Genomic DNA, 27,952 nt, shown 5'->3' with positions numbered 1-27,952 from the left:
CATTGCCTGTTGAATAAAACACAGGCGCATATAAATGTGTTGCGTCTCTGCAGCGATTCCTGTGAGGGTAAAGTCAAACTTAAGTCAGGTTCAATGACAGTGAAAGCAAGATTTGTTGGATTAGTGGTATGCGTCTTGAATTTCATAGAAATAAAGAAAAGTCTGTGTGGTAATTAAGCCTGAGCTCGATTTTAGTTTCACAGGCTTTTCAGCGAAAAATATCTGAAGATTTATGTAACAGCGATACAAAATTCTGATTTGTGGGTCGGTCTGCTATTCTATCTATGGTCAGAGTTCTTTAAGGAGTCGTTGGAGAAGGTTCTTCACTGTGAGGAAGATTAAGTCAGACACAGGATACAACGATTCTCAGTTCAGGCACTTTAGTACATTGCCGGGTCAATGTTCGTTGTCAGCAATCATTCAATAAGGAATCGACGCAAAGAAGTGAGCAGTTTTTATAGCTCTGTGGGGGGGGGGGACATCAGCCACATGTGAGACATATCTCATGTGGTGCTATCAACTTGTTACATGGTAATAAACTGCAAGGATAGTATTTATATTGTACAGGAGGAGGCATATTGTCCAGTGACTTTGACTTTCTCGTGGCGTGAAGCTTTGAATCATCTTCGGTGGGGCAGAACATGACATTGATGATGAATGTTAAAAAAATGGATATGATGAAGAAAATAAAGTATGCGTAGAGAATCATCAGGTAAGTGCACAGCTAAGAAAAAATGTCAGGTGAGACTTTATGTGTTTTGGGGTTTGAATCGCCCATTTGTTCTTTGACAGTGGCAAGTTTGTCAAATTTTATCTGTGCGTTGGAAAATGCTGAGTCGTAACCTCTTTGTATATGGACACTCAGCAAATACATCCGACTGTCAAATCCATCTGCAGAAAACATGTCTTTTGAACATGTTATTCTACTTGTGCAGTGCAGGGGATTACCATATTAAAATCACTTTTATAATAGGAGACAGTATTGACTATATGCTAGAAGCTGTAGCTGACTAATGAATCACTTTTGCATAATTTCTCTCATACAATTTTTCTAAGACCCTAAATCTTTCAGTACACATTCTACTCACCATACATCGGTTCCCAGAAATACGACACAAAATGCATGATTCAATTTTTGTAAAAGGTTTAGATTTTGGCAAATATAACTTCACATATTACATATATCAGCCTTTTGATACACACGTTCAATGCCAGCTTCATCCTTTAGTGAGTTAATAAAATTAAAAAGGACACGTGTATTCTAAATATGTCGTCTTTTCAAATGATTTCCTTTGCTTTCTTTTTCTCAGCCATTTGAGCGAATACATTTCTACCATTGGCATTCCCTCATCTCACCCCAGACCCAAATGTTGGATATTCTTTCCCTCCACTCCCCTCAAAGCAAAGAGAGAGTATGTGGGATCAATTAACTCTTCTGAAAGGATAATGGTGCTGCCAGCTCCGACTGAATCACACACTCATTCAAACGCTTCGAGCAGGACAATGGGTCCGACTTAACGTCCGTCTGCTAAATTTAACACTGTGTTAAAAAATAAAAAAATAAACATAAAAAACAATCACAAATCCGGAGTGTTTTTCAATCAGCTCATCCCCTTTTAGAGCCATAACGCTTGATGAGTTAAGCCATTAACTGAGGCTGTAAATGGATGAGAGTATCTGGGCAGGGAGATGGAGATGGACGACAAGGTCCGGGTGGCAGGGGAGGCGGAGGTGGTGGGGTGTTTGCGAAGTTCCCTCCAGTCGTCTTGCCAAGTTGCTAATGGAGATGTCCTGCTGAGAGACGCTGCGAGGGAGAGAACGAGATGATGTGAGGGCCCACGGACTGACACTGTGAACCCAAATGGGCTCATTGTGAACATGAGGCAGAAAACTGCCCCACGGTATGTGAGATAACCTGAGGGACTGCAGGGGCCATGATGAGGCAGACGACAGAATGGAGGGATCGCGGGGAGGAAATATTAAAAAATAAATAATCAGTTGGACAAAAAGAAGTAAAAAGACAGAGGACGGGGGGCGAGAGGGGGGAGTAGCAGAGTGAGAGCAGCAAAGACATAAAATCTGTGGCTGAAAACAGATGATTTCCCATTTAACACTCCATTGAGTTCCCTGTTATCCTGGGTCCTGCCTGGCACTGTGATGCCGCCACTGCTTTCCTTCTGTTTCACAATAACAACCACTCCACCCATCCTCCCTCCACGCAAACGCACATAACCTACTACGCATGCCTCCCATTGTTCACCTACTGTACTGCTCAATATCCCCGCCACAGAGGCTTCCCACACAATATGAGACACCCCGCAGGATCCTGGGTTCAGGCTGGAAATTGGGTTTTGAGGTGGGGGTGGATGGTGTCCAAATAACAACAATCTACCACCCACACCTCTTTCCAATAATGGACCACAATGGACTCAACGGGAGGCACTGTCAACAGATGTTTTCTGTATTTCTCCCTACGCTTGGTGGGGCGGCGGGGGGTGATCAGGCAGAAAAGCGGTGATGCATTAGAGGGAAAGAGGAAATTGAGAAGCAAAATGTGTCAGACAAATCCGACATTACTTTGTATTTGTGTTTTTGTACTCGGGATTTGTCACCGGTTTGAAGAGGGCCTGACTGAAGAGGCTGTGAAGCAGGATTCTGCAACAGGACTCAAAGTCCATGCAGCTCTGGGATTTTTCACTTATGTTTCCAGGCAACTTTAACACTTGTTAATTTTAGAATAATTACAAAGCCTCCTCACCCCTCAACTGTGCCCAAGTCTTTTGAACACAAAGGTATATTATTATTCTTTTCTGAAGTAGGTCAATTCTTCTCTTGCAGATAATATTAGATTATTAGACCTACACTGGAACTTAGATGGCCTTTACTCTTGGATTTGTTTTAAAGGATGAAACTGTTGTTTTATTTTATCATCATCTTAACCACTGAGTATCTGATACTGAAGCGCTTCTTCTGAGACATTAAATCCTATTATCTTCCAACAAATCTGTGTCTGTTATGCTAACATTTCACTCTCTTTTAACATTTATTTTTAACGTGGCTATGGGGATTGTAATCTTTCATAGTCAACCACTGTGGTCCATTTAGAAATCTCTCAAAAACTGTTAAATGCTGTTGACGAGTTGTGTTTATGGTGCCCTGAGGATGAATCCAGCTACCAGATGGTTTGTCACAAATGTAAAAGATTTCATGACAGCTCTATAAATAATATTACTTCTAGAATTACTAGTGTTGCGTCAGCTGATTATTGTAGAAACATATGGTATTTATGTAAAAATGTCCCAAGCTCTTTTCTAAATGGCAAACTATTGTTTGTTTTCTTTCCTGCTCATTAAGAGGCTGATTTCCTAATAAAAAATGTCTAGAAACACCAACACTGAACAAATGCAGCTAAGAACCTGAGGGAGTGGGAGTGTGGGATGAGGAGGAGAAGGCAGTCCAGACGGAGAGGTAGTAGGAGATGGTTGGGCACTGACACCAATTCTCGGTGTCGGTAATGAGACACAGTGGCAGACTTGGCCTGCTTTAGGAGTGTTTACCAAACAAAAAGTGTTAACTCAATTAAAGGCCAGATTTCCCCCAGGAAGAACAGAAAAGTGAAATTATCCCTGCTTGTTAAACCTGCCACTTAATTTCACTCAAATTATTACTTATGATCCCCAGGACCTCTAGGCTAATTGTTTCCCTCTCACACACACTTTTCTCTCTCTCTCTTTCTCTCTCACCTCCCTCCTTATGCCTTCTGCTTAGTTTGCAGCGACAGAAGGAAGCTGTTCCATCAGCTCTGCTAAATGGCTTCATCAGGGAGAAGCTGTGAGCTCCCTCTGCTTTGGATGCTGCTGCTGGATCATCCCAGCAACATCATGTCACTTTGTAAAATGAGCTTAAACTCCGGAAAACACATCAAGTGCTGAGGACAGAAATCTAAATGATTTTCATTTAAATCAATATTTTGGTATATTTTCAGACATGCATACCACTGGGTTATTTATTGAGGTGGGCGCCCGTCTCAAAAACACAGACACACATATAAAAGCATGTATAGATTAATATAACAGCTGTAAAATACCTTAAAGTCAACTAGTTTGAATGAAAAAAAAAATGTCTAACACTAAACAATCTTTATGCCTCTGTTTTTCATTTAGTCTCTTAGTATATGCCAAAATATGGTTTAAAAAAATACTATAACCTTATTAGCAACTGATATCGCGTTTTTTTCTGAAGAGTGATTCCTTATATTGTGTCCAAAGAGGAAGCTGTCTTGTATGTTTTACTTCTTCCCCTCACTTTAAATTCTGCCAGTTACCGACTGGCAGACAGGGACCTACGACGTCTGAATCATTGGTTCCGTCCACAGACGAAGGCAGAAGTGCTGGTGAGGAGTCTCTGACAACAGGGATCAGGCCGTTGTCATGACTTTCCACATTGATCTGCTTCAGTCACTGTCAGGGATGAGTTGCACATTCAGTGCTATTGGCCGATGTAAACGCCAATCAATTATCTGCACCATTTGCCTACATGGTTTATTGTTTTTACTGGACACACATCAGCATGCAGAGTCGAACATCACCCCGTCATTTATAGCATGGCTGTCTCTTGGGGCTACTGTGAGTGGAACAGGTCTCCACAGAGTCTACTGAGATGGGCTCCGTGAAGACGTTGAACACATGAGTAATGTTTGGCGTGTCCCTGATCTTCCAGTTTAAGTTGATTGCTTTCATGCTGACGGTCAATGGGATGAGTGTGGCTTTGGTGTTACGGGTTGTTAAATACATTGCTGAGATGTCCCCGGCAGAGAATAGGAATTGTTGGGATTACTGTGTTATGAAAGCATGGGGTGTTTAAAAGTAGAAGTAGTATGGAGAGCATGTGTCTTATTGTTTGTGTTTCTATTCGTGAGTGGTTTGAGGAGTATATTTGGAGATGGATTTTAATTGATTAGCATAATTTGGACACATTGGGACAGTGGACAAAGTGAAGAGGTCTCTTATTTGATGGATCTAATTCTGCCAAGTAAGTAATAGGTATGTCCTTATCTAATCAATGATTTACCAGAATTTGATTTTTTTTGTGTTGCACATAGTTGACTTTATCAAAGGCTTCTTCACTATTTAATTGAACAATTATTGTTTAAGTTTTTTTTAGCAGTGTCATTAAACTTAATAATTAGTTCATGTTAGCTGATAAGTTTTGCCCTTTTACGAATCCCATTTATTCAGGATGGATTACTGATGGGGTAACAGTTTCTAGTGCGGTGGATTTGCTTTAATTTAAGTTGGTGCAAAGCCAATTCAAAGTCAGTGCTAGTGAGCTAGTGCGGGATGTGATAGCTGGAATTCACAAATGAACACTACTCCCCTGCAGAGTGACTTGGGGAGGGATGAGTAAAAATACCAAAAAATTGTTATCTGCTACTGATTGTTAAGGCCAAATTCCAACATGTATTGTTTTAAAGTGGTATTTTGTTTAATCAGATGTGCTTGATAAACAGATAAAGTCAAGTCTAGGAGGTTGTTCAAGCCAATTAAGATAAGATTGTCAACAATGTTTGAAAATGAAAAAAACACGAGTGAAAAAGGCAGACCCTTTGTTGTTTGGACCTTTAAGATTAGCGATGCTTTTGGAAATTGAGGCACTTATGTGAATGTAGTGCCCGTTCAGGTCAGCTACAAGGGTTTTATGGATTAGTGGGATTTGAGTTTTTATGATAATAGCAACTCCCTGCTGCCTGGAACCGCACGCTGCTGAGACAAATTGATTGAAGTGTGGTGACTTTAGGGAGTCATGCTGAGATTCTTAGTAATGAGTTTCCTGTCGTAGACATCTGCCTGAAATCTGCTTAAGTGATCCGAGAATTTTTGCTGCTTTTTTCTGTGAAACAGTTTCCCCGGATGTTACAAGTTGTTATTGCAAGTATTACTACGAGTTATATCGAATGTGTATTTACGATGAATCACCATGCCAGCTTCAGAGAGAACAGAAATTTTAGCTCACAAATGATTTCATACAAAAGAAACCACTGGGAAAGTGAGAGGGCATTGGAGTGACAGTTCATACATAAGGGTATTACTTCTGTTGGTTCCTCTTCCTGCAGACTGTAAGTGTAGGAACCCGTCTGCAATGATCTACCCACCAGCCCCTGCTGTATTTTGGATGTTTTGGTAAGGTTAGGGTTTTCCTTTGCTTTGATGCAAAGATCTTTTGGGTTTGCAGGTAGGCCAGGATAATACGACATTGTTTTGTGTCAGGTTTTGGTTAAGCAGATTGACCCAGGATGCAGAGTTTAAACAAAAGGTGTCCTTTTAAAAAAATGTCCAGAGAAAAAAAAAGAAACAGAGGAATCTCAGAAAAAGTCTAGAGTGAAAAACCAACTAAGAGCACAGGGGAGAACACCAGGAACTTACAGAGAGGATGCAGATGAGGCAAGCACAGGAGACAATTGGCGTACGAAAAACATAACGACAGGGATTAAGACAGGCAAGGAGATTAGGGCAGGCAGTAAAACAGACATTAAGACAGCGCATAACAACAACGAACTGACAAGGTGAAGGACAGAGACTAATATACACACAGGGAAGGCAGGGGCAAATGGACACAGGTGGAACACATGAGGACTGGTGCAGACAATGACAAAGACAGGAATTGAAGAAGGAAAACACACTGGGAACAGAAACTACAAAATAAAGCAGTAAACAGAACACAGGGAATGGGCAAACATGACACACAGACACAACTCATAAACAACATAAACACAGGGATAATCATGAAACACAAGGAGGAAATAATTCAACTGAAAACACAGAGGCAGAAAATAAAAACTCAAGACAAAACCGTGACAGTTTTGCATACTTCAAGATTATATGGGCGTGGATGTTTTCAGTCATTTTTCAGTCTCTTTTTTGCCTCCACTGAGGAGGTGATGTTTTTACTTGTCTATTTATCTGTCAGCAAGATCATGCAACAAGCACCCGATGGTTTTCACCAGAATTGTTGGACGAATGGGGCATTAGCCAGGGAAGAATCCAATCAGCTGTGGTGTAGATTCAGTGAAAAGGGGCCTTTCAAAGAAAGTTTAGTCACTCATCTTCACGTTTTTCGAAAATTCTGCTCCGGAAATGTTTAATGTTTGATGGAAAAATCCGACATACTGTATACGTGATTGTTTGGCCTTGGTGGAAGTAGTTTCTTTCTTTTGTGACAGAGGCGATATGATCTTGACTAAACTCTCTCTCCAGCACTAGAATTCTTAATGGAGCACTTCAGTAAGTGCTAATCTGGTGCTGGAGATATGTTGGTGTACGGTGGACTGTGAGTCACTGACCTTGAAGTTGATGGCAGGTAGTCCATCAAGGTCTGTGCAAGAGTAGTGCAGACATTTGTTTTAGCCTCAATCTGTCATAGCACTCGTCCTGAGAAAGTTCCAAGTTGTCCAGATGTGGGGGAGAGAGCATCAGCACAGCAGTGAAACAGGGCGGTTTGAGAGCTGTGTAAAAAAACTAAGCACAAGAAAACTTGTTAAATCTTGTTGTCTCTAATCCGGACATGAGCGTTCCCTCCACCAGAAAAACTGATATGTAAAATGGATGAATGTACATGCATTATCATTTACCACTATTTACAGCATCAATATTGCATTTTGATTTAATTACCTTGAAATACAAACCTTGTCTGGCCCTGTAACTGAAAGTTAGAACATGTCTATTCCATGTAATCGTATCTTGTAGCTCAGTGCAGTGACGAACATTTCTCCTTTCATCACACATAATTTGAGACAGAATTGGGTGAATGCAGATGGAAATGCTTGCCTGCCGTTTTTTAAACCCTTTATCCATCTCTCTCCTGCTTCATCTGGTGATTCCAGTGGGCTGTGTGCTGCTCGTGAACGGCTGCATGGAGGTGGCGCACTGCAGACATGACAGATAACAAGGCATCCTTCGGCTCAGCTCTAATTAAAAGGCTCTCTAATTACATGTGGAGGAAGTGGGTTGGTTAGTTTGATGAAACACAGCTTGGACGAGGAAAGACAGGCCTTTTCCTAAATGTCAAGCATGGCTACACGTCCTCTATAAATCACCATTTAAATGACTGCAAATAAAAAATGGGGTGGGTTTGATTTAAATACAAGTGTGCCGTCACACATCCATTCACTCTCCACCTGCGCTCACATCTCCCTTTATTTGCTCTGGCCCTCACAGATGTACTCAGTGTGCAGTTTATTAGGAACACCAGGCTAAAGCTAATGCAGTACAGACCAGCAGTCCTGCAATTAATGCTGCCTTCACGTTGGTTAAACATTGTCGTTAACTTGATGGTGCTATTTTGTCCTCCCCATTGATGGTAATATAGGGTAGGTAAAACAACAGAAACCTAATGCAGAATGAATTATTAATTTCTAGGTGTAGCTAATAAACTGTCGTATTTATATACATGTCTCCACAAGCCTGCAGAAAGTTCCTACAGCACAATTTCCCCAACATACTCCCACTGCAGGTTCTTCAATCTCCCGCCCCCTCTGGAAATCTTAAACAGAGGATTAGCTTTTCCAATTTGTGAATTGAAACTTGCATCTTTGTCTCTATTTAATCATGTGATTGTACCAACAACCAAAAAAATTACTTGAGGAGAGGTGAGTGGGACACTCTCACTGTGCGCTTCACAGAAAAAATGGATTAGAAAAATAATAGCATATCACTAGTTGTAGTAATCTCGCCGAGAAGGAGAATGAGTGAAGATGATGAACAGAGGAATAATTAAAATCTATTAGGCATTGCTAATTAATTTAAGCAGGGAGAGATCTGTTCCTCTGAGGTGAGGAAGGAGTCCAAGAAGATATTATATTGCAGCACGAGTCTTCAGCGCTGTCTCACAGCTGGAAAATTGTGCTTCTGGGGCTGTATTCTCTTATTTATTGTTGTGTGTTATTGTGCTGCTGGGTTTTGAAATATTTTATGGTCCATTGTACATTTTTTATATATCTTTTCTACAAAATGTTTTGGGTGTTGGGGATAATTTTTTCATGTATGGCTTTCATGGAGTTATGTATCCACTTCAAACAACGTCTGAATATGTATGACTATGTGTTCAATTTCTAAATAATACATTGTGCAGTGAAGATGACTCTGCCCTTTGCATAATGAATTCATTTCAGTTCTTTTTAATAATTTTTCCACAGTAAAATTTAATAACATCATGTTCTATTAAAGTGAACCTGAAAGCAGCTACCATCACTGATTTCAAAGAAAAAGAACAAATCAGAGTTGTGGAACTCAAATTTTGGAAACTCTGCAAAATGACAGCACTCGGCCAACCCTCACTTCTTCAGGCAGCTGTACAAAGGGCTGAGGCTATGTAACCAGCGTCACTGCAGGGGACTCTGAATTAATGTGGACAGTCAAGCGTCCTCATGAGGATAGATGTTAGTGTTTGCCCGTGGCTGTGTGAAAGTCTGCTATCAGATATGAAATGCTCTCAGTTATGTTTGGTTTTATGTCCCTGACTCACATTGTATTTGGTTTTAATATTCACTGCTGCTTGTTTTGCTTTTATTTCTGGATATGGTGAGTCATTCATCAGCACCAGTCGTGGAAATGCAGACAATATATGAGGACAGGTTTCTTGTATTTATTTCTCCCTTGACTGAAAGTGATAATATTATAGTAAAACCAAAGGACATACACAAGTTTATTTATGGTACATACCAGCACTTCTTTGTTTATGTTGTGCAAATGGTCACCTATGAAAAATATGGTTACCACTGTACAGATATATAACGTGACTAGCAGCTCAACATGGAGAAGTGATGACAACAGAACCTCTCATCACAACCCACGTGCAGTTTTCACCAATGAACCGAACACTGTATATATACAGTTTCGTATAATTTTGACGTTTTAATACTGTAGACTAATTTCCTCTTATAACTGTTGGCCTGCATTGATGCGGTAGCTGAATGACAGAACTAGAATCATCTTTCATCCTGAACCTCTAACTATTGATGTTTCAGCTTGTTCCACAGCAATGTGTTCAGGCATGCAACTGATGTGATCTTGTAATTTGCCATTTTCACCACCAGGCCTTGAATCCCGCGTGCTCTTGCCTTTTGTGTCCCCGAATAATCCAATACAATGGTCATGCCCAGCCATGCTCTGCACATTGTTGTCCTGTGGTGATCCCCTGCTTGTCATCTCTATCACTCTCAGTGGCAGCCAGCAGTCATCTTCAGGACTCATTTCCTGGCATCGTTTTAGGGGCATGCACGCTGATGGAATGTGGAGACACATATTGTCATTACAAAAGAAAGCCAGCCACAGTAATGATTTGGTTTTACACAGTCAATTTCCTCTCATATTGAGGCACATTATCATGACACAAGTCGACAGCATAACGAGTGAGGCAATGTCATCCTCTTTTCGGTTGTTTCTGCTCATTTCTTTCACTCACCATTATATCTCCCAGACGCAAAATTGCTTTTAGTTTAAGAGGAAAAGGGACTGGTCACTGACGCCAAACGTTGAATGGGGGAAAAAATGGTTGCCATGGGAATTATTTTGGAGAAAACATTTGAGTTGAGTGTAGTTAAAGAGTATGAAACCCATCTGGAATCATAGCCGCAGGCAGAGTTGCAGAAATCAACAACAGCCCGGAGGCAGTCCACTCTGCTCCCATCTCACAATCTGCTCTTTTAATTTCAAAAAGGTTTTATGTTTGCTTTGCAAGCTGATGGTGTGCCAGTTCCTGACGGGTGATATCTATTTTATGTTCTTGTTTGAAGCTAAATCCTTTTTGAACTGTAAACTTTATTCCAGTTAGACTGAATGAAGTACACTACAGCCAGCAACATGTTAAACAGGTATAAATGTGCTTTTGCCCTCATACTGCATGAATTGATCAAAGCCTTTTGATCAATTTGTATCACAATGATCTCATATATTGCTGAGTCCACAGCATAAGTGGCCATTAGGGTTCCACTTCATCCTGTCACATACCCTCTTACCCTATTGTCATGACACTATGGGCAGTTTGTAGCCACAGTTTGATCTCTGAGCAATGACAATCAGTCTCATAAAAGAACACTGCGAGGATGTTATCATCCTAAAGTAAATCTTCCACTTTATACTGTGAGGTCCGATCGCTCCAAATCACATTAATCAAACTCTCTGAATTGCTAGGATGTGTCCCAAATCCTCCATTTTATCTCAATGAATACCACCAGCACTAGAGGAGGTACATGTTTGTGAGGTTTGAACTTTTCACATAGTTTCTACGTCGGGCTGCTTGTTTCTGCTCCATTCTTCGGCTACTTTCATTCACAAAAAATGTCACCCAAGAGTCAAGTAATGATTTCACACAACAGAGCTTAGAGTCCTGCTTGTGGAAACGAGTGGAGCTTAGTGGTGCCTGTAGTTTTACAAGTGGGCCCTTAACAATTACAGCCAAGAAATACAGCTGCCATGTCTTGTTGTAAAGAGACGCAAAACAATGATTTAGGACATAACTCAGACTTTTAACTCCCTCGTTGTGACTATAAATTCAGCCTCTTACGGACTAGCATTCTGGGAACTATGAAGTCCTGACTTTCCATGTTGAGCTGGATATTTTTAACTCTGATGCAAGGGAGTGACACAGAGTCAGCTCACCACTTTAAACCACTCAGACCACTTTAAAGCCCAGATTGAGATCCGATCACCAGTTCCCTCCGTAGCCTTTCCCTTTTTACCGGACACATGTAAGCTTTTGGAATCTAAAGGCGCTCATCTGACACTGATGATGTTTTATCACTGTGTCTTTAACTGCGGTTGAACAGTAGACGTGGCTGCGTTTAAACAGGACAATATAACTTGTTCATATTCAAACACCAGTCATTTAGGTTAAGGCTTTCTGTCTTTACCAGCTGAAGGACACCTTATCCACACTTTCAAGTTCAGCTCAATTGTTACTTCTAAGAAACAGCTGTATTCAAAAAGTGCTTATTTATTGTGAAGCTTTCAATAAAATCCGGGTTCATTTAAATGGCACCAAACTGGGTAGGTGTGAACCCATATCATGATGCGTAAGACGAGTCAATTTGCCTCAGCATGAACAAAGATTCATCAGAGTGGGAACCATCCATTTACCTTGTTAATCCACTTCTTATGATCATTTTTTCTCCACTCTGGCTTCATGGTCCTATAGCTGATAATACTGCAAGTCCTTTCAGCTTCTGTTGTAGTTCATACATATCAAACTGACTTTGGGCTGAGATATCGCTCTGTGCATCGGCTTGTACCAGCCTCTCTGTTCTCCTCTGACCTGTCTCATCAGTGCGGCATTTTGGGCTGAGCGTGCGATAAAATACCAAGAGGCACTGGGCATCATACCGCATTTGGTGTGCCTTAAATCATTGTCTGTGCCATTTCAACACTGAACTGGACAGTAAGTGAACCTCTCACCCTTGCCCTCAAGCTCAACACATCAACTTTTATCATAGGTATCATGACGGCTGCAGGAATGAGTTGTTTGCACAAAAGACAGGGGCTGAGTCAAGTTTCCACAGTGAGAAAAGTGGACTAACCTTGAATACATGAAGTTGTCCAATAGGCAGAGACCATCAATTTAAGCCCCAATTAGTGGCATTCGTCTTCTCTCATTATCTGGTGAGACTGCTCAGGGAGACTGTAGTGTTGTAACCTTGTGGGGCTAAACACCCACAGCGCTTTTCCCCAGTTTGGTCTCAGGATACATTTCAATGATTCCAGCCACAGTGACCTTCTGATAACCTCCCACATCCCCTCACCTTCCATTTGCCTCTGTAGCCGCTACGGAGCTGGAACAAACTTCAGCTCTCTGAAACAGTAAAGCGTATAGTCAAGCAGATTTAGTCATTCATTGCAACCCATAAATGTGCTTAATTTGAGCTTGATTAGATATGAGTTCTGCCGTGAAAGATTTGAATGTTTCATGCTGGTTTAAATGTTGTTAACAAATGTCTCTTACTTTGTGGAGAAACAGCAATGTCGGACTCTGTTGTTAAAGGTCATATTCAAAGGAGGAGCTGTGGCTCAGAAGGTATAGTAGGGATCGCCCACTAATCAGGTCTTAGGGTCAGGATGTCAAAATTGCCCTAAACCCAAACTGCTTACAATGACGTACAATCTGTGTGTATGTCTCACCTTAGGGCTGCACAAATGGATGTGACTGTGACCTGTAGTATTGCATGCTTTAAGAAGCCATTAATACTAGAAATGTGATATTCAAATACTTTTTACCATATGGAGAAGTAGCACAGATATTTTAATTAGTCTCAACAGAAAGTGTGAATACATTGATGACAAGCGTTTGACATTTTTCTGCAATGTTGTGGTGTATTAAAATCAAATCACATCCTGAAACAGTTGCACAGTGCCACTATTTGAGTGCTTAATGGCATTTCTACTGCATAGGAATGCAAGTTTGTTGAGTGCCACTCCAGTTCAGGTGCACTCTCAGTCAGTACGGACATTAGGAGTGAACAAAGAAAACTAAAATAAATAAATTAAAAAGCAGCCAGCTAGCTCATAGTAACAAACTCAACTTAACACTTGCAAAGCTTCAAATTATCTTGTTATATTTAGTTTGTTTAAACAAATCATCACAGAAAGTTCCATACACAGTGCAGTGTTATGGAGGGATATACACCGGTGTATTTTCGACAGGGACCAGTAAATCTCTGAAGTCTCAGCTGAATGTTTTTTCTCATTATTTGCTGTGATGTGAATCTTCTCATCAAACTCTCGGCAGGAAAGCAAATATGCGTATCTCCCGAAAATGTTCCTTGAAAAATTGCATCAAGCACTCTTAGACCTTGTAAATCCTGCAATGCAACAAAATCAGCTGTGCAGCAGCAGCTGCAGCCTCACTCCTCCGTCTGCACTGGATGCATTTAGACATTGTCGTTGCTGGGGGCTAAAATGTGTTTCAGCAGCCAGCAGACCCCAGTAGAACACTTGAAGCCTGCGAGATACGCTTGAGGTCCCAGTTAGGTATGCAAATCATGAGCCGTCACACTGTTGGTGTAGTCAGCCATATTAACCCAAACTGAAGTGTAGCTTGAAGAGGTGTGACTGAAAAAAGCAACTGAAATGATTCCAGTGTAGCTTTCTGTTACTTCACTGCCGTGACCATCACTGTGCTTAGGGCCGTACCTCCCATTTAGGACACTGAGATTATGTCATCTGTATTTCCTGTGTGTAAATATACCTAAAATATAATTGTATGGTAAACCAGATTTTTTCCATAGAGCTTTCTGCTTCTATATTTGTAATTTTTCCAATAATTATCAGATCTGTTGAGAAAAGTCTGTTTTCCATCGTGTTCATGGCTGTAGCTTTCAGTTTGCACACAGTGATCAGTACAGGGGAACAAAGCACATTTCTATTCTTGGTGATAATTTGAATTGCAGTCAAAGAAAACGTGATGTACATGTATGTGTAAAATACCAAAACATGCAAACAATGTATGGCAGCAGACATCCACTTGACATTACAGTGATTTGAAAACAGAGAGGATTATTGTTATGCAAACCACATGATAGGTCCATTGGCTTTGAGGCCTTATTAATATTATATGAGAACAACCGTATTATAACTCTCACAGGCTTGTGTGTCAGTAATTTAACACCATGACCTGGACCATTCTTTCCTTTAGATAAAAGATAATGATGTGCATTTTACCGCCATTGGTTCAGAATTTTTTTTTTATTTATTATTATTTAAATAGCTTTCTCTTTTTATCTCACCTCCTCAACAACACGCGGGTGTGGGCTTGTGAGACGTCTGGCCCATCTTGGCCTCCTAAAGTCCACGGCCCCTCTCTGTGACATCATGCGGGATGGGAAGTGAAAGCTCCACAGTATTGGATGGAAATGAGAGGGGAGCACGAGGGCATCCAGACTGAGGCTGGCTGGTGAGAGCAGATTTTAATCAGAGGGGCTGGTAGCAACAGCAGTGCAGCCCCCGAGGGCCCGGGCATCACATCACATTATAACCCAGCCAAACCAGAGGCGCCAAAATGGCCGGGCCTGGAATAACAGATAACCCTGCCAAATCGCATCATCATCCAACCCGCTGCGGTCTTAATCTGCCTCATCCTCCTGCACTAATGAAACTAATGGAGGGAATAAGTGACATGCTCTTTCTTCTCTCTCTCACTGTCACTGTCATCTCTTTAATGGCGTTACTGCCGACGTCGGAGAGGAGGATCAGACTCTGTTTTTCTCTGCTTCAGTTTATTTTGGGGCATGAACATGGAAAATTAAGTAAATATATAAAATGGATATATGCAGATATGTGTATCTGGGTCATGGCTGCATACATTCATTTTATACAAAGAGAAATATGTTGATCAATACTAACTGTATTGCTCTGTAACTGTGTTAATACAGTCAGTAGTAAGTAATTGTTTCTAACAGCATACTGAATTATAGTACACAGTTTTCCTAATGGATCTTAACATTATACAATATTTATGACTTGATATATTATTTGATATATTTTAGAAAAAAACTAAGTTTTGGCTGCCTTACATATTAACTTTTGTCTTTAGGGCCAGTTGAACAGAAAATGCAACATCTAACCTTTACTCAAAGTAACTTTTACTTTACCATTTCAGAGACCTTTCTAAATATCCAGAGATTCCAAACTATACTTTTAATTATTAACAAAAACCTAACTTATAATTACCACTGGTCACTATACTATTGAGAACTCAATATTCAGTATTGTCAGGCAAATAGGAGCTTGTTCCCAGTGCGAGTCTATTGGCTCCAGTAACACAGGGAAGCAATCTCCAGTTCTTGTTGTGAATTTAATAACAGTGTAATAACTTTATGCTTTAATACTGAATTTTCGACAAGTCCTCAAAATGAAACACCCAAATATCGAACATCGTTTTTCCCTCCGGACTGATCGCTTCATCAGCAAAAAGAAAATAATTCCCAAAACATCAAAACTACAGATTGTAGCTCTATAATGCGAATCAGCCTTGGTTTTGGATTCGGTTAGCTTCACAATTTCATACTGTTTAGGGATTATTTTTTGGGTTAAAAGAATTCTCAGTAAATTCCTAATCGTTTTGTCTTTGCTCAAAACTAAATATAAGCTTTTCAAACCTTGCAACTCCACACTGGCTATTTGGTAGCCGAACATATTAATATACACTTTAATAACTAACCTTGAAATGGCTCTTCAGACAGTCTTTACTACGCCTGTGTACCACACCACTGCTTGTGCTAATGTGAAACTAAAGAGTTAATTTCCCATAAACTGTATGAGCTCATAAAAGGTAGTAAAAGGTGTTCCAGCATCATTAATGTGCTACCGTGATTTCATTTTAGTATCTCTTGTGTCCTCTCCTTATACACATTCCCTTTGAGTTAGTTAATCGAAGCAGTTGTTATGCAGAGCTTGGATTCTTCTGCTGTTGCATTGTTGCAGTCTCAGGCTTTGTTTATTGCTGCAGTCGAATTGTGTTGAATGATTTTATTGCATGCTCTGCACACTGTGTCCTGCTGATGCTGAATGTGCACATGTTCCATGGCTGTGCGTTGTGTGGTTGCTGTTGTTCCACCGCGTGCTGAGTCTGTGTTGCAGTTTTAAAGGTTGTCACGTGGTGATTCACCTGCTGGTCTGGTGGCGACTGGTTTGTACAGTATAATAAGCTTTTGATGACTGATGAGGTGCAGAAAATAAATCTATGGTGTCATCACAATTAAGCATCTTTATGGTCACAATAGCAGCATTAAGGTGGTCACTGGTGGTCGTTTATACATGAAGCTCTTAGAAACAATCTAAATGCAATCCAGAAAATAGTTAAATGTAAAAAGTCGTCCGCCTGGAGCAAGGCAAGCTCCTTAAAATGAAAGTGACTCTGTTCTATAAATAAAGTGAACATCTGCATGGCCTTTCAAAGATGAAAGGAAGTGATGTGGATGTGGCTCAGGAATGGGATGCATCTTTATCATTGATTAGTTCTAATAAGCTTATAATAACTCTACACTCTGGATATTTACAGTGGGTTGGGTCAGTATCTACAATGAGTACAGAATTAATGCACCTTTAATAAATTTAATTTAGACAAAGAGATCTCTGTCCAAAAATCCAAGAGGATTCTCCTTACCCTGTCTAGTGCCCCTGAGCAAGGCACCTTACTCCCCCAACATCTGCTCCCCGGGCGCCGTACATGGCTGCTCACTGCTCTGTGTGTCCTGCACCAGATGGGTTAAAAGCAGAGGTTACATTTCCTTACAATTGTGTGCTTGTGCATGTCCGTGCATGTGTTTGGGACAAATAAATGTATCTTAATCTGGAATGTACACATAATCGGGCTGCAGCTCAGTCACAGCTCCTCTTCTATTAAAATACAGATTAGAAGGTAATTTACATTGCACACTGATTTTAAAACTCGTTAATGCCTGGTGTCCACTTAAATCCAGTGACTTGAAAATCCCTGGGCAACTTAGCAGGGGCAGAAATTTTGACTTTTGGAACTATGATGAAGTCACCATTCATCGCGTCCTGATGGTCCAGCAGAAAATGTTGGTAGTCGCCAAATCTTAAGAAATCCTTACTCTGTCTTTTTACCATTGCTGATCCTCGATCATAGTATTTTCTGTCACTAAACAACCAACTGCTTTCCGTTAGCACTGCCACTGCCACAACTACAGTGTGAATCCAGCTCCAGTAAAACAGTAAAAGTGACCTCAAGGGGAAGAGCCAATGGATCAGCCCTCTTTCTATTTCTCACAATCTACAAACACAAAATAATTACTTCTAGAAACAATAAAGTCAAGTCAGCTGTCAGTAAATCCAGGCATTTTATTCATGTTGCAATCACATGCAGGGCCGGGTCTAGGCAGGGGCAAGAGGGGGCCTGGCCCCCTCAAATAAATGTTGTGCCCCCTCAAACTGAATCCCAATTTATAATAATAATAATATAATAAAGCACAATGCCCCCTCAAGATTTGTGGCTGCCCCCTCATACATGCCTGTCTAGACCCGGCCCTGATCACAAGTGAGATTCAGGCTAAAGAAGACACAGAGCTGGTGTATGCACACACACACACGCACACGCGCACGCACGCACACACACACGCACACACACACACAAACACACACACACTCACACTCACACTCTCACACACACACACGCACACACACACATCAGTGTGGCAGATTTCCTCCGAGAGTGATGAAGGAGCCAGAACGCATTTCAGTCTGATCCTGTGAATATCACATGTGAGGCCCTTACTGAAATAAACTGTCTTTCTTTAAAGCTAATGACAGCTCACATCTCTCAAGTGAATCGTTGAGGTTTTTTATAGCTACATGACTCTATATTTCTAATATTATATTTTAGATTTTTTTTTTATCTTGTTCGCTTTTACTTTTTTTTTTTTTTACTTTTCCTGTCAAAATGTCTGCCCTGAAAAATACCCTTTTTTTATTTATTATTATTGATTCATTGTTACCGGTATACATATCAATCTTCTTTAGATGTGTCAATATTGTCCCATCAAATCACAGGAGATACTCTTGAAAGACAGTGGTTGTTTAAAACAGATGTGCTGCTGTCATAAAACAACAAAACTGAGGTGGAAAATGCAATAAAATAGAGGAAATATTTCCTAAAAAAGCCAAATTATTAGCTGACTGAAAACAAGGAAAATTTTGCATTTTTAAAGTAAAACCTAATTTCTCCATTCCTTTTTAGCTGAAGGTTTTGCACTCACTAAATATTTTTGGTACTTTATTTCGTATTAAGATAATTAAAGACAAAAATGTATTACATGAATTGTTCTAATATAAAGAAAACTGCCTGGTATGAATAATGATCTTGTCGACCAGGGCACAAGCATATATACTGGCTTGATTTATGATATTTCATATTCAATTTCTCTGTATGTGATCACAGCATGTGTCACTGCACTGTTTCCGACTGACATCATCAGACATGCTGATTAAATGTGGGAGGGGCTCTCATACACCTCTGACCTGCAGCAACACTTTCCACATCCACTGCTCGTGTAGATGTTTCTCATGAAAGAAGTGAGAGCTCGGCTATTGTGAAACTTAAAAAAGTACGAAACTTCACACTTAAGCTGTGAAACTTCACATGTTATCCACACTCCTACTATTCTTCCTTCAAAAATACCTCCAACACAAATCACAAATAACTGCTGTAGAGTTGTTAATGGGGAGTTAATTGCAGTCCCTTCCGAAGCGTCTCTTAGCTTCGAATGTCAAACCTGTGGTTTTATTCTTATTTAAATGTTTACTAAAAGCCTTTAAACCATCAGCTTCCCTGTGTGCACAGCCTCAGGGTTTAATGTGTGTAGGAGAATGCTTTCCTTGTGGCTGTCAGGGTGCACACGTCCTTTCAGTGTCGACGCTCAAGGTCTTTCATGCACCAGAGCTTTGCAGCATTCAATCTCTCATGTTTGTTTTCGTACACACCACACTGGTCCTTATAGTATTTACTGTATGTTGTTTATCCTCATACTTGTACATGCCAGCACTCTAATCTGCTATATAGCTGCACAGAATCCATCTGTGCAGCTATATTCACGAGGTGGGTTTTTATTTATCAAACAGCATCAACCTGTTAATCGGTTTGTTTGTGCAGCATCCTGTCAGTTTCATTATATTAAAAGTAATTATTTTGCATACCACGTCATTTTGTGATTTACAATGCATCTGTTACATAGTTGTTTGTAAGTGTCTGACAGAAAACTAATTTTTGTCTTGTAGTGATTAAAGTGAGGGAAAAAAGGGTAATGGAAAGTCAGTGAAGGAGGAGATGTGACTGTCTGTTTGCACATCCCCTAAAGATTCCCTCCAGAGCTGAGTAAGAATATTCTCTCGACTTTGACAGGGATGGTGACATGTGTAACTCTCATTTTTCAGTTGTAGTTTGAAACAAATGGAGCGATGCTTGAGCTGTAGCTGTGGAACTATTTGCTTTATTAATTTAAGCTTTATGGTTTTGGGGACAAGGATGACACATGGGTGGGGGGGGGTCAGTGGTCGTCAGGGAAACAGTGGGAGGAGGATGTGCTCTGTATTTGACTCGTATATTTATGAATATGTAACAGGGGCGTGTTGGGGCTGAAACAGGGTCTGCATTGCTCTTTAAACTGAGCTTACAGGGATGATTGTTGATGGTGGAGGCAGGAGTTCAGCATGTAGGTTCAGTTACATCATGTTTTTATGGCTTTAGCTCTGCAGATTTGGGAGCCAACACAGTTTTATAGGTGCACTGGGGACACAGGTCTATGTCGCTGATGTATTTCAGTATATTTATTTGTTTTTAGTGTATCTCTGAATTAGATGAATCAGTTGAGCTCTGGCCTTTGTAGGGATCACTGGAGCTAAACTATCTCTATCATTCGGAAAAGATTATGGAACAGGAAACTCTGAGACTTCTGAGACGCATCACAGGGTAACCACTGAAGATGTACTCTTATTTGATTTCCCCATATTAAGGCACATCATATTTAAAACCCCCAAACTATTCTATTTGTTTGTATTTCCTGTATTTGTCACTGTCAGTTTCTTTCTTTGCAATGAAACAGTTTCTGTTTGAGAAGAATATAATTTAAACAAATTAAACAAATTTAAATTACCCATATAAAGCATGAATTGTATCTTTATTAAGCTGTTTTTTTATTTTGTGGGTTTATTGGAATTCATTTAGTTCTTGAAGTCTGGTGCTGAATGCAGCCCTGTGTTAGTCGGCATGCCTGTTTCAGTTATCAGGGTTATTTTCTGGGAACTGACTCCGAAATATGCAGTCTCAGTGAGTTAGTCCATCAATTAGGATGTGAGGAGAGAAGAAGAGATAGGAGCAGGTATCTGACTCACTCTCGGCCCGGCTCTCTGTCCCTCCTGACACCAGAGAATATGCTGGTATCCACTGGATAAAATAATTTATGACATATCAGTGCAGCTTGTGTGTACAGTGCTGAGAATAGCAAGAAAAGCTGATGGCACAGAGTGACCTAGTCATGACTAAGACCTCTAAGAGATTCCAAAGAGAACAAAACACGCTCAATTTTTAATCCCTCCAAGTAGGAGAGAGGAGAGAGGAGGGAGAGAGGGAGAGAGGGCTTGTGTTAAATCTCCCTCACACACACACACATTCTCTCGCCTGCTTTCCTCGACTTGTTCCTGAGCGTGCCCTCATCTCTCAGGGTGTTTATGTTTCAATCAAAAGAGCCAGAGCAGTGTGACCACAGCTCTCTGCGTGACCAGCAGAGCTCCACCCTTCACCGCGTTAGGAATCAGCCTTAAAGATAGCCTCCACTCCCACCACCTCCTCCTTCATGCTTTTTTTTTCTTTCAAGGCTCTGGAAAACCTGGTATTGGCCTCGTGTCCTGCTTTCTGAGAGGAACTTCAGAATAAATCCATCACTGTCTTTCATGTCAGAATTTTAAAGAAGGGCTAGCATCGACCTCATTCTGTTTGATCCACATGTTGGAACATTTATTACCTGCAACATCTCTGACACCATTCCGACCAAAACATGGACAGCAATAAGTTTTCATAATCATTAATCAAGTGTTAATCCTGTGTTAGTTATACACAGGATCAAAACATTTTCTGCATGTGTAGAGGGTTTTTATGGGCCCATTTTATACTTTCTGCATATATTTATTTATGCAAAAATATCTGAAACGGGTTAAAGAAATTGAAAATATTATAATTCAGATGATTAAGATTCCACCGGCAAGAATAATAAATAGCTTGAGGGCACAGGAACAGTCTCAAGGAACAAAGAAATAATAAAAAGCTTTTCATATAAAGTGTGCAAGTACGAATATACGTGAGGAATTTGCCTTTTTGTCTTAATATGTTATTAACTCGTCTCCCTGGATACACAACTATTGATGTAGACAAACCTGTCACAGCATCAGAACACAGTGACGTATTGGAAGGTTGTGTTTATTTTCAGTCCTTACAGGACGTGGCAGGAAAACAAGAGAATGTTGGCATCATTCAAATTGTTTGGCTTGGATATCTACCATGGTTAATGAAAAGGTGACGGTAAGAGAATGTTTGTGCAAAAACACTGACACCAGCTTGTTAAGATTCACAGTGCTGGTGTTTATCAGTCTTCAGAACCTTAATCCTCACGTCAGTTCAAAGTTACAGTTTACAAAGGCCATGCTGTATATCAGCATCCGCAAATAAACCCGGGTCTGGGTGAGCGCTATTTCTTACAATTTTTATTCTGCGGCAGAGTTGATTAGCTAGTTAGGGTTTGTGTGTGTGTGTCTGTGTCTGTGTGCGTTTGTGTGTGCCTGTGTGAGAGAGAGATGAGGACGACACACAAACACACACACAGAGGTACAGAGGGAATGGAGGCAACAATAAGCTGCAGAAATAGACACCGTCAGGGGTAATGTTCGTATCGGCTGACACAAGGGAAAAGCAGCTTTTAAAACGTTTAGCTTTAATTTCATTCAGGAGTGACATAATTGATTTTAATGAGATGTTTATAGAGTGAAGTGTCGGTGTTGCTAAATCATTTGCGAGTCTGCCTGACGGGTACTTGTGAGGCTTGCACCGGGGAGAAGGAGAAAGGCACACAAATCTCTGCTGCCAGAACTCCTCCAGCAAGCCTTACGCTCATCTCCATTCACTTCCGCACGCCACCCAACACAATTGGATGCTCATTTTAATTAAGAGAGTGTTTAATTCATGAAATACTTCCTTAACTTTGACACTGTATTGACTGAAATGCTTCAGCTGGAATATCTTTTTGTCGGCTTAGGCTTTTGTTAAACCCACAAAATACACATCCTCATCATCATGAAGTGAAGCCAGCCAAGTCCCAGCTGTGTGGGTGAGAATACAAGTTCACTTCGACTGCCCAGCTAATCCTGCTGGCTTCCCCCTGCTCACAGTATCAGTGCTGTGATTGACTGACAGGGTGTCACATTGCTATTATGAGGTCCCTGCGGGCCTGTGTGGTTTAAAAGGGAGAGAATGGATGGCAGTGTGAACATCATAGAGCGACAGCGCCTGCTCCCACCACTGAGAGAAAGACGGGCTGCAATGAAGCAGGCAGTCACCTGATCTCCTTTTCACCCAGACACATAAAAGGAGTGTTGGACAAAGGTCAGTTTGTGAACGGAGTGTCAAAGACTGTCCTCAGCAGGAGGTCATGAAACTAAAGGCTCCGTAATGCTTCTACGTATCCGTTTCGCGGAGAGGGACGCACGGAGACCAGAGAGTCTTTTTGATTTTTGCTTCTCCGACAACTATATTTTGAAAACAATTCACCGCCAACCAAGCCTACCCCATTTCTGGGAAGAAGAAGTCCACGTGTGTTTATTTACCTCTGTCGGCTTGCCTCCCACACACTGAACCATGGCAACTAACAGAACTAAATAAAGTGACACCCAGCGGGTCAAATGCTGATGTTATCGTTTCTTAGCGCAGCGGTTCCCAGGTCTTGTTTCCGAACTGTGTTGCTGATTCCACAGCTTGAATCTGTTTAAGGCTACATGTGGCTTGAAGCTACTTGGAGCTAGCTAGCTTCCCCCCCAGCTTCCACACACAGTCAGCAGGGACACTAACTACTACCCAGTGTTTGCTTCTAACCTGACGGTATTGTAGAAACAGTGTCATGATAGAAGTGGAATTAAAGTCGTGACAGCGGGTTTTTGCACTGTTACCCCCGCAGTTAGCATGGTAGCTCGCTAGCCTAGCCCGTTTTGAAAGCTAGTTATAACCGTATGTGACCACGCACACATGCCGTCAGTGCTCTAACGAGCCAACGGCCGCCGGACAACTCCGCTGGCTTAACACACACACGTCACATTAATCATAGAATCGTTGTTGTGTTTGTGTTTATTGTGAAGCAGGAAGTTTGAGGTCCGGAAATGTGAAATCCGGAAATGACGTAGTACGGAAATGACGTCGAATGGAAATGATGTCGTTCGCGGACCAATCACAGCCAAGGGCTGTCCGTGGGGTCTCCGAAATAAACACGGATAGTAAGAAAAATCAGAGGTGCGCGAAAAGCTGTCCGAGGCGCTCGGAGAGGGCGTTTCACGGTGGATAGGGCGGTCTTATCTTTCGTTTTAAAAAAGACGGAGAAGCATAAAGGAGCCTTAAGTTTCCCTGAAAATAACCTCTTGAAGCCACATGAACAATGTCAGCTATTGGTTCTTTTTGGGAAGTAGTCACTTAACAACCTACTTTACCCCCTCAGGAGACATGATATAGCAACTGATAGTTATGTTTGTGGCGACATGGATTCAAAGAAGGAAATTCAACGTTTTCTCATTTTGATCCAGCTTTTCCGATGGCATCTCCCATTTTAGAATCTGTTTTCTTCAAGTCCTCACTGTTGAAATGACTGAGTTGATGGTTGCTGCAAATGTTTAAATCGAAAGGCCTCTGAATTTCTACCTGTCTATGTGAGCAAATATACAATGATTACACTGAAGGAGAGTTCACACATCAACAGGGGTTATCACAGTCCCAAGAGGATTGTTAATGAGTTGACATTTTTAGGAACTATCCTTTATTCCAATCATAAGGCAATTACAATTTACCCAACAACCACAATAAATATAACATTTGAATTAGTTAGTTTCCATGAAATCAACCAAGCTATTGCCCTCCGGGGGATGAAAACTGAATTTTTTTTAGCCATGTTACCCTTTAGGCAAAATCCAGTTTTGCTCCCCAGAACATGAATCAGTTTCCATACACCAGCCCCTTAAGTGCTACAAACTAAACTAACTTCACTGCTAGATTCGTATGATTCGTGTGAATATTATTCGGCGCAAAAGGGTGATCTTGGTGTTCCCAACTCTCTAATGCGGTTCATAAACATTTCCACCTGCAGACAAGATGCTTGACGGTCCAACATGTGGCATGATTAGATCTTTAACCAATGCTGCATCGACTGTTCCTTTAATAACTATGCAGTCCAAACGGATCATGTCCGTCCTATCACTGCTTGACACCTGTGTCTGCAGAACGGAACCAGGTATTGGTTCTAGTCACGAACATGCACGCTTAACAACCTCGAGGTGACAGCCGCTCTGCAAAAAATACTCACAGTGCCTTTCCTTCAACAAGCACTGATTATTAATACCTCACTCCTGCAGGCACACGCTGAAGCCAGTCTGAATTTCAAGAAGGCAAACTTATTGACTGTGATTGATTTTGAAACATCTCTGGCCATCTCCCATGCATATAGATACAGCTGCACACACACACACACACACACACACACACACACACACTGACACACGTCAAATAGCCACTGAAGTGTCTTCACCACGTTATTATAGGCAAACAGCCTCTTAAGCTGCAGTCTTATTCCAACGTTCAATCACGGCTCAAATAAGGAAAAACACAACAGGTTCAGGAGTGATTCCTTTTTTTTCTCTTGCAGGCCGATGCTTTCCAAAGCACAAGGCGCCCTAGGACATGATTTCAATGCAACAACTGTCGAGAGCTGTTTTGATTGCTTTTCAATCAAGCGAGACAAACACTAATTAGATTTTTTTCTTTCGTCTTCCTGTTTTTTTTGATGAACTGCAGAACTATGGACTTCTCTCGTGAAGCGTGGATGACTGGCACTTCTAGTTTCAGTGACACTCCTCTTTGGACCGACTGCGTGCTGTCAGAACTTTATTATATTAATATATGGAGACAGTAAATTATAGTAGCACAGAGTCAGGCTGGGGAAAAGGTGTCTGTGCATATCAAGCCTGAGAGCCTTTTAGGGGTTTATTCAATTCGCTTAACCTTGTCTCTTATCAGGGTACTAAATAAGAACATTATTGACAAATGATAGCTTTTCATTTTATATGTTGTGCTTCCAGTATTACAGACATGGATTTCTTAAGCATTGAGCTACCACTACAGCATCCACTAAGCTGCGCATGTATTTCAATGTACACACTTTACTGTACACACAAAGTGTCCTCGCTTGCTTTGAAGAGTTGGCTGCTGCCATTTTTCTGTAAAGTAGAGCTGAGTACGTAATAAAGTATTACATTATTATTATTTTTGCACAAGGAATTTACCTCTTATTAAGGGCTGTTGATTTTCAGGGAAAAAAAGGTCTTTGAAGGAATTGCTCCATTTAAACCCAAGTAAATAATTATCAACCATTCACTCATCTTTTATTGGGAACTTTATGCCGTTTATTTTTAGTCACTACTGCAGTGCACGTTCTGCCTATTTGGAATGAGCTGTTTTCTTGATCAGTGCTATTGCTCTGGGGCTACTTCACCTCGAACAGTTCTACAGTATACCGGCACTTTTTTTGTTTGTGTTGGACTTTATGTGCTGAGCTTTTTATAAACAGTCTGGGGTGCAGGGTGAAGTTAGAAAAGTTTGTGTTCATCCCACCTGGCGGACTTTGTTAGAAGGTAGATATATAGTGTCTGCAAATACATTATTATGATTTGTATTATGGATTTTATATGCTAGTTGCATATTTATGTAAATCTGCAAATGTTTGATGTTATTCATTTTTATTTTGTTGTGTTAATTTGTTACACTATTTTAGCATGCAGAATAAAATCAGGATTCCTGCTATAAGCTTGGCAGTCTCTTGTCAGAGGATAATATGTCAACAGTGAAATCATCAAATATGTATGGCCATTATGTCCACAGCATGAAAAGATGTAGATCCACACATATGTGCATTGATATGAGGCGTTGAGTGTTGATATTTCTCTGACTCTGTACAGATTTCGTGCTGCCAGGCCGCAGTGATTTGTCGTGCGCCGAATTCCATGTTAATAACGCTCTGTTTCTCCCCCCCCCCCGTGTTGTCTTTGCAGACGGACGCCGCGCTGATGTACGATGCTGTACACGTGGTGGCCGTGGCTGTGCAGCAGTCTCAGCAGATCACTGTCAGCTCGTTACAGTGCAACCGACACAAGCCTTGGCGCTTCGGGAACCGCTTCATGGCCCTCATCAAAGAGGTAGATGCTCCTGTACCTGCTCCCTCCTCGACATACACAGCACCTTCACACAGAAAACACATGCTCACGGGAGAGCAGACAGCAACGGAATGCAAATAAGACTCAGGCAGTCAGTAAGAAGGGAGTTATGCAAAAATTGAAATGATTTATATGTGTATTTATGTACATGGAAGTCGTTTTTTTCCCCATGTATGTGCGTACATACTCCCCTGTGGAATCACTCATGTAGAGCCTACCTTCTGAATTTCCACATTAATCAGCCGTGCAGAACCATCAACACAACATTATCTAAATTTCTGTGTAATTACCCCACAGTTCGCCGCATTTGTGAAGCAGCGAGCGTTAAATCTGTGGAAACGCTGGATATTACGCAATCTATTTTTAGGACTCTCTAAACTACTGTTCCCCCTTTAGTTTACAGAGATCATGAAAAGGCTGCGAAGAATTAAACCGCATGGGTGGAGGATTGATAAGCCCCCACACAGATTTGGATGTAACTATATTAAGCAGACAGTTTTTCACCATGCAAATCTCATCTTTTCTTCCCTGACCCTCCGTGCATTCCCCTCTCTTCATTCCATCTCCTCTCCATCTGCTGCTTTGAGGCTTTCTTTGTCCTCTGACTTGAGGATCTCTAAGCCTATACAGTCACACAGGAGGACGCCAGCATTTATGAGACAACACTGTTTAGCTCAGTGGCTACGTTGCAGAAAAGTCACTGGCAGCACTTGTGCTAATCCAGAATGATGAGTCTCTACACAGGCTTCTGTGACACTATCTCTGAAATGCTCTTTCCCACAGGATCTTTACTGTACAGAAGAACTTATATGATAATGTCCCTAGACTGTGGTTGAAAAATGGAATGTGCATACATTTCCTCTAATTGCCATTGCACTGGAGCTTCAGTGAGAATATCCATATGGCATGTGGAGAGTATGCTCAGTAGACAGCTAATTAGG

General features: G+C 41.0%; 1 protein-coding gene across 2 annotated transcripts in view; it reads left to right on the top strand.

Moving 5' to 3' along the window:
* The window catches only part of grik2 (glutamate receptor, ionotropic, kainate 2), a 218,367-nt gene that overhangs the window by 106,866 nt on the left and 83,549 nt on the right, over positions 1 to 27,952 (top strand). For both annotated transcript variants that reach the window (XM_061080963.1, XM_061080964.1), the window contains exon 7: positions 26,850 to 26,993. In XM_061080963.1, the coding sequence (XP_060936946.1) occupies positions 26,850 to 26,993 (144 nt within the window). The remainder of the gene's footprint in view (positions 1 to 26,849; positions 26,994 to 27,952) is intronic.

Source organism: Limanda limanda, chromosome 11, assembly GCF_963576545.1.
Source record: "Limanda limanda chromosome 11, fLimLim1.1, whole genome shotgun sequence".
Taxonomy (NCBI): domain Eukaryota; kingdom Metazoa; phylum Chordata; class Actinopteri; order Pleuronectiformes; family Pleuronectidae; genus Limanda; species Limanda limanda.
This window is presented reverse-complemented; position numbering and strand designations above follow the sequence as displayed.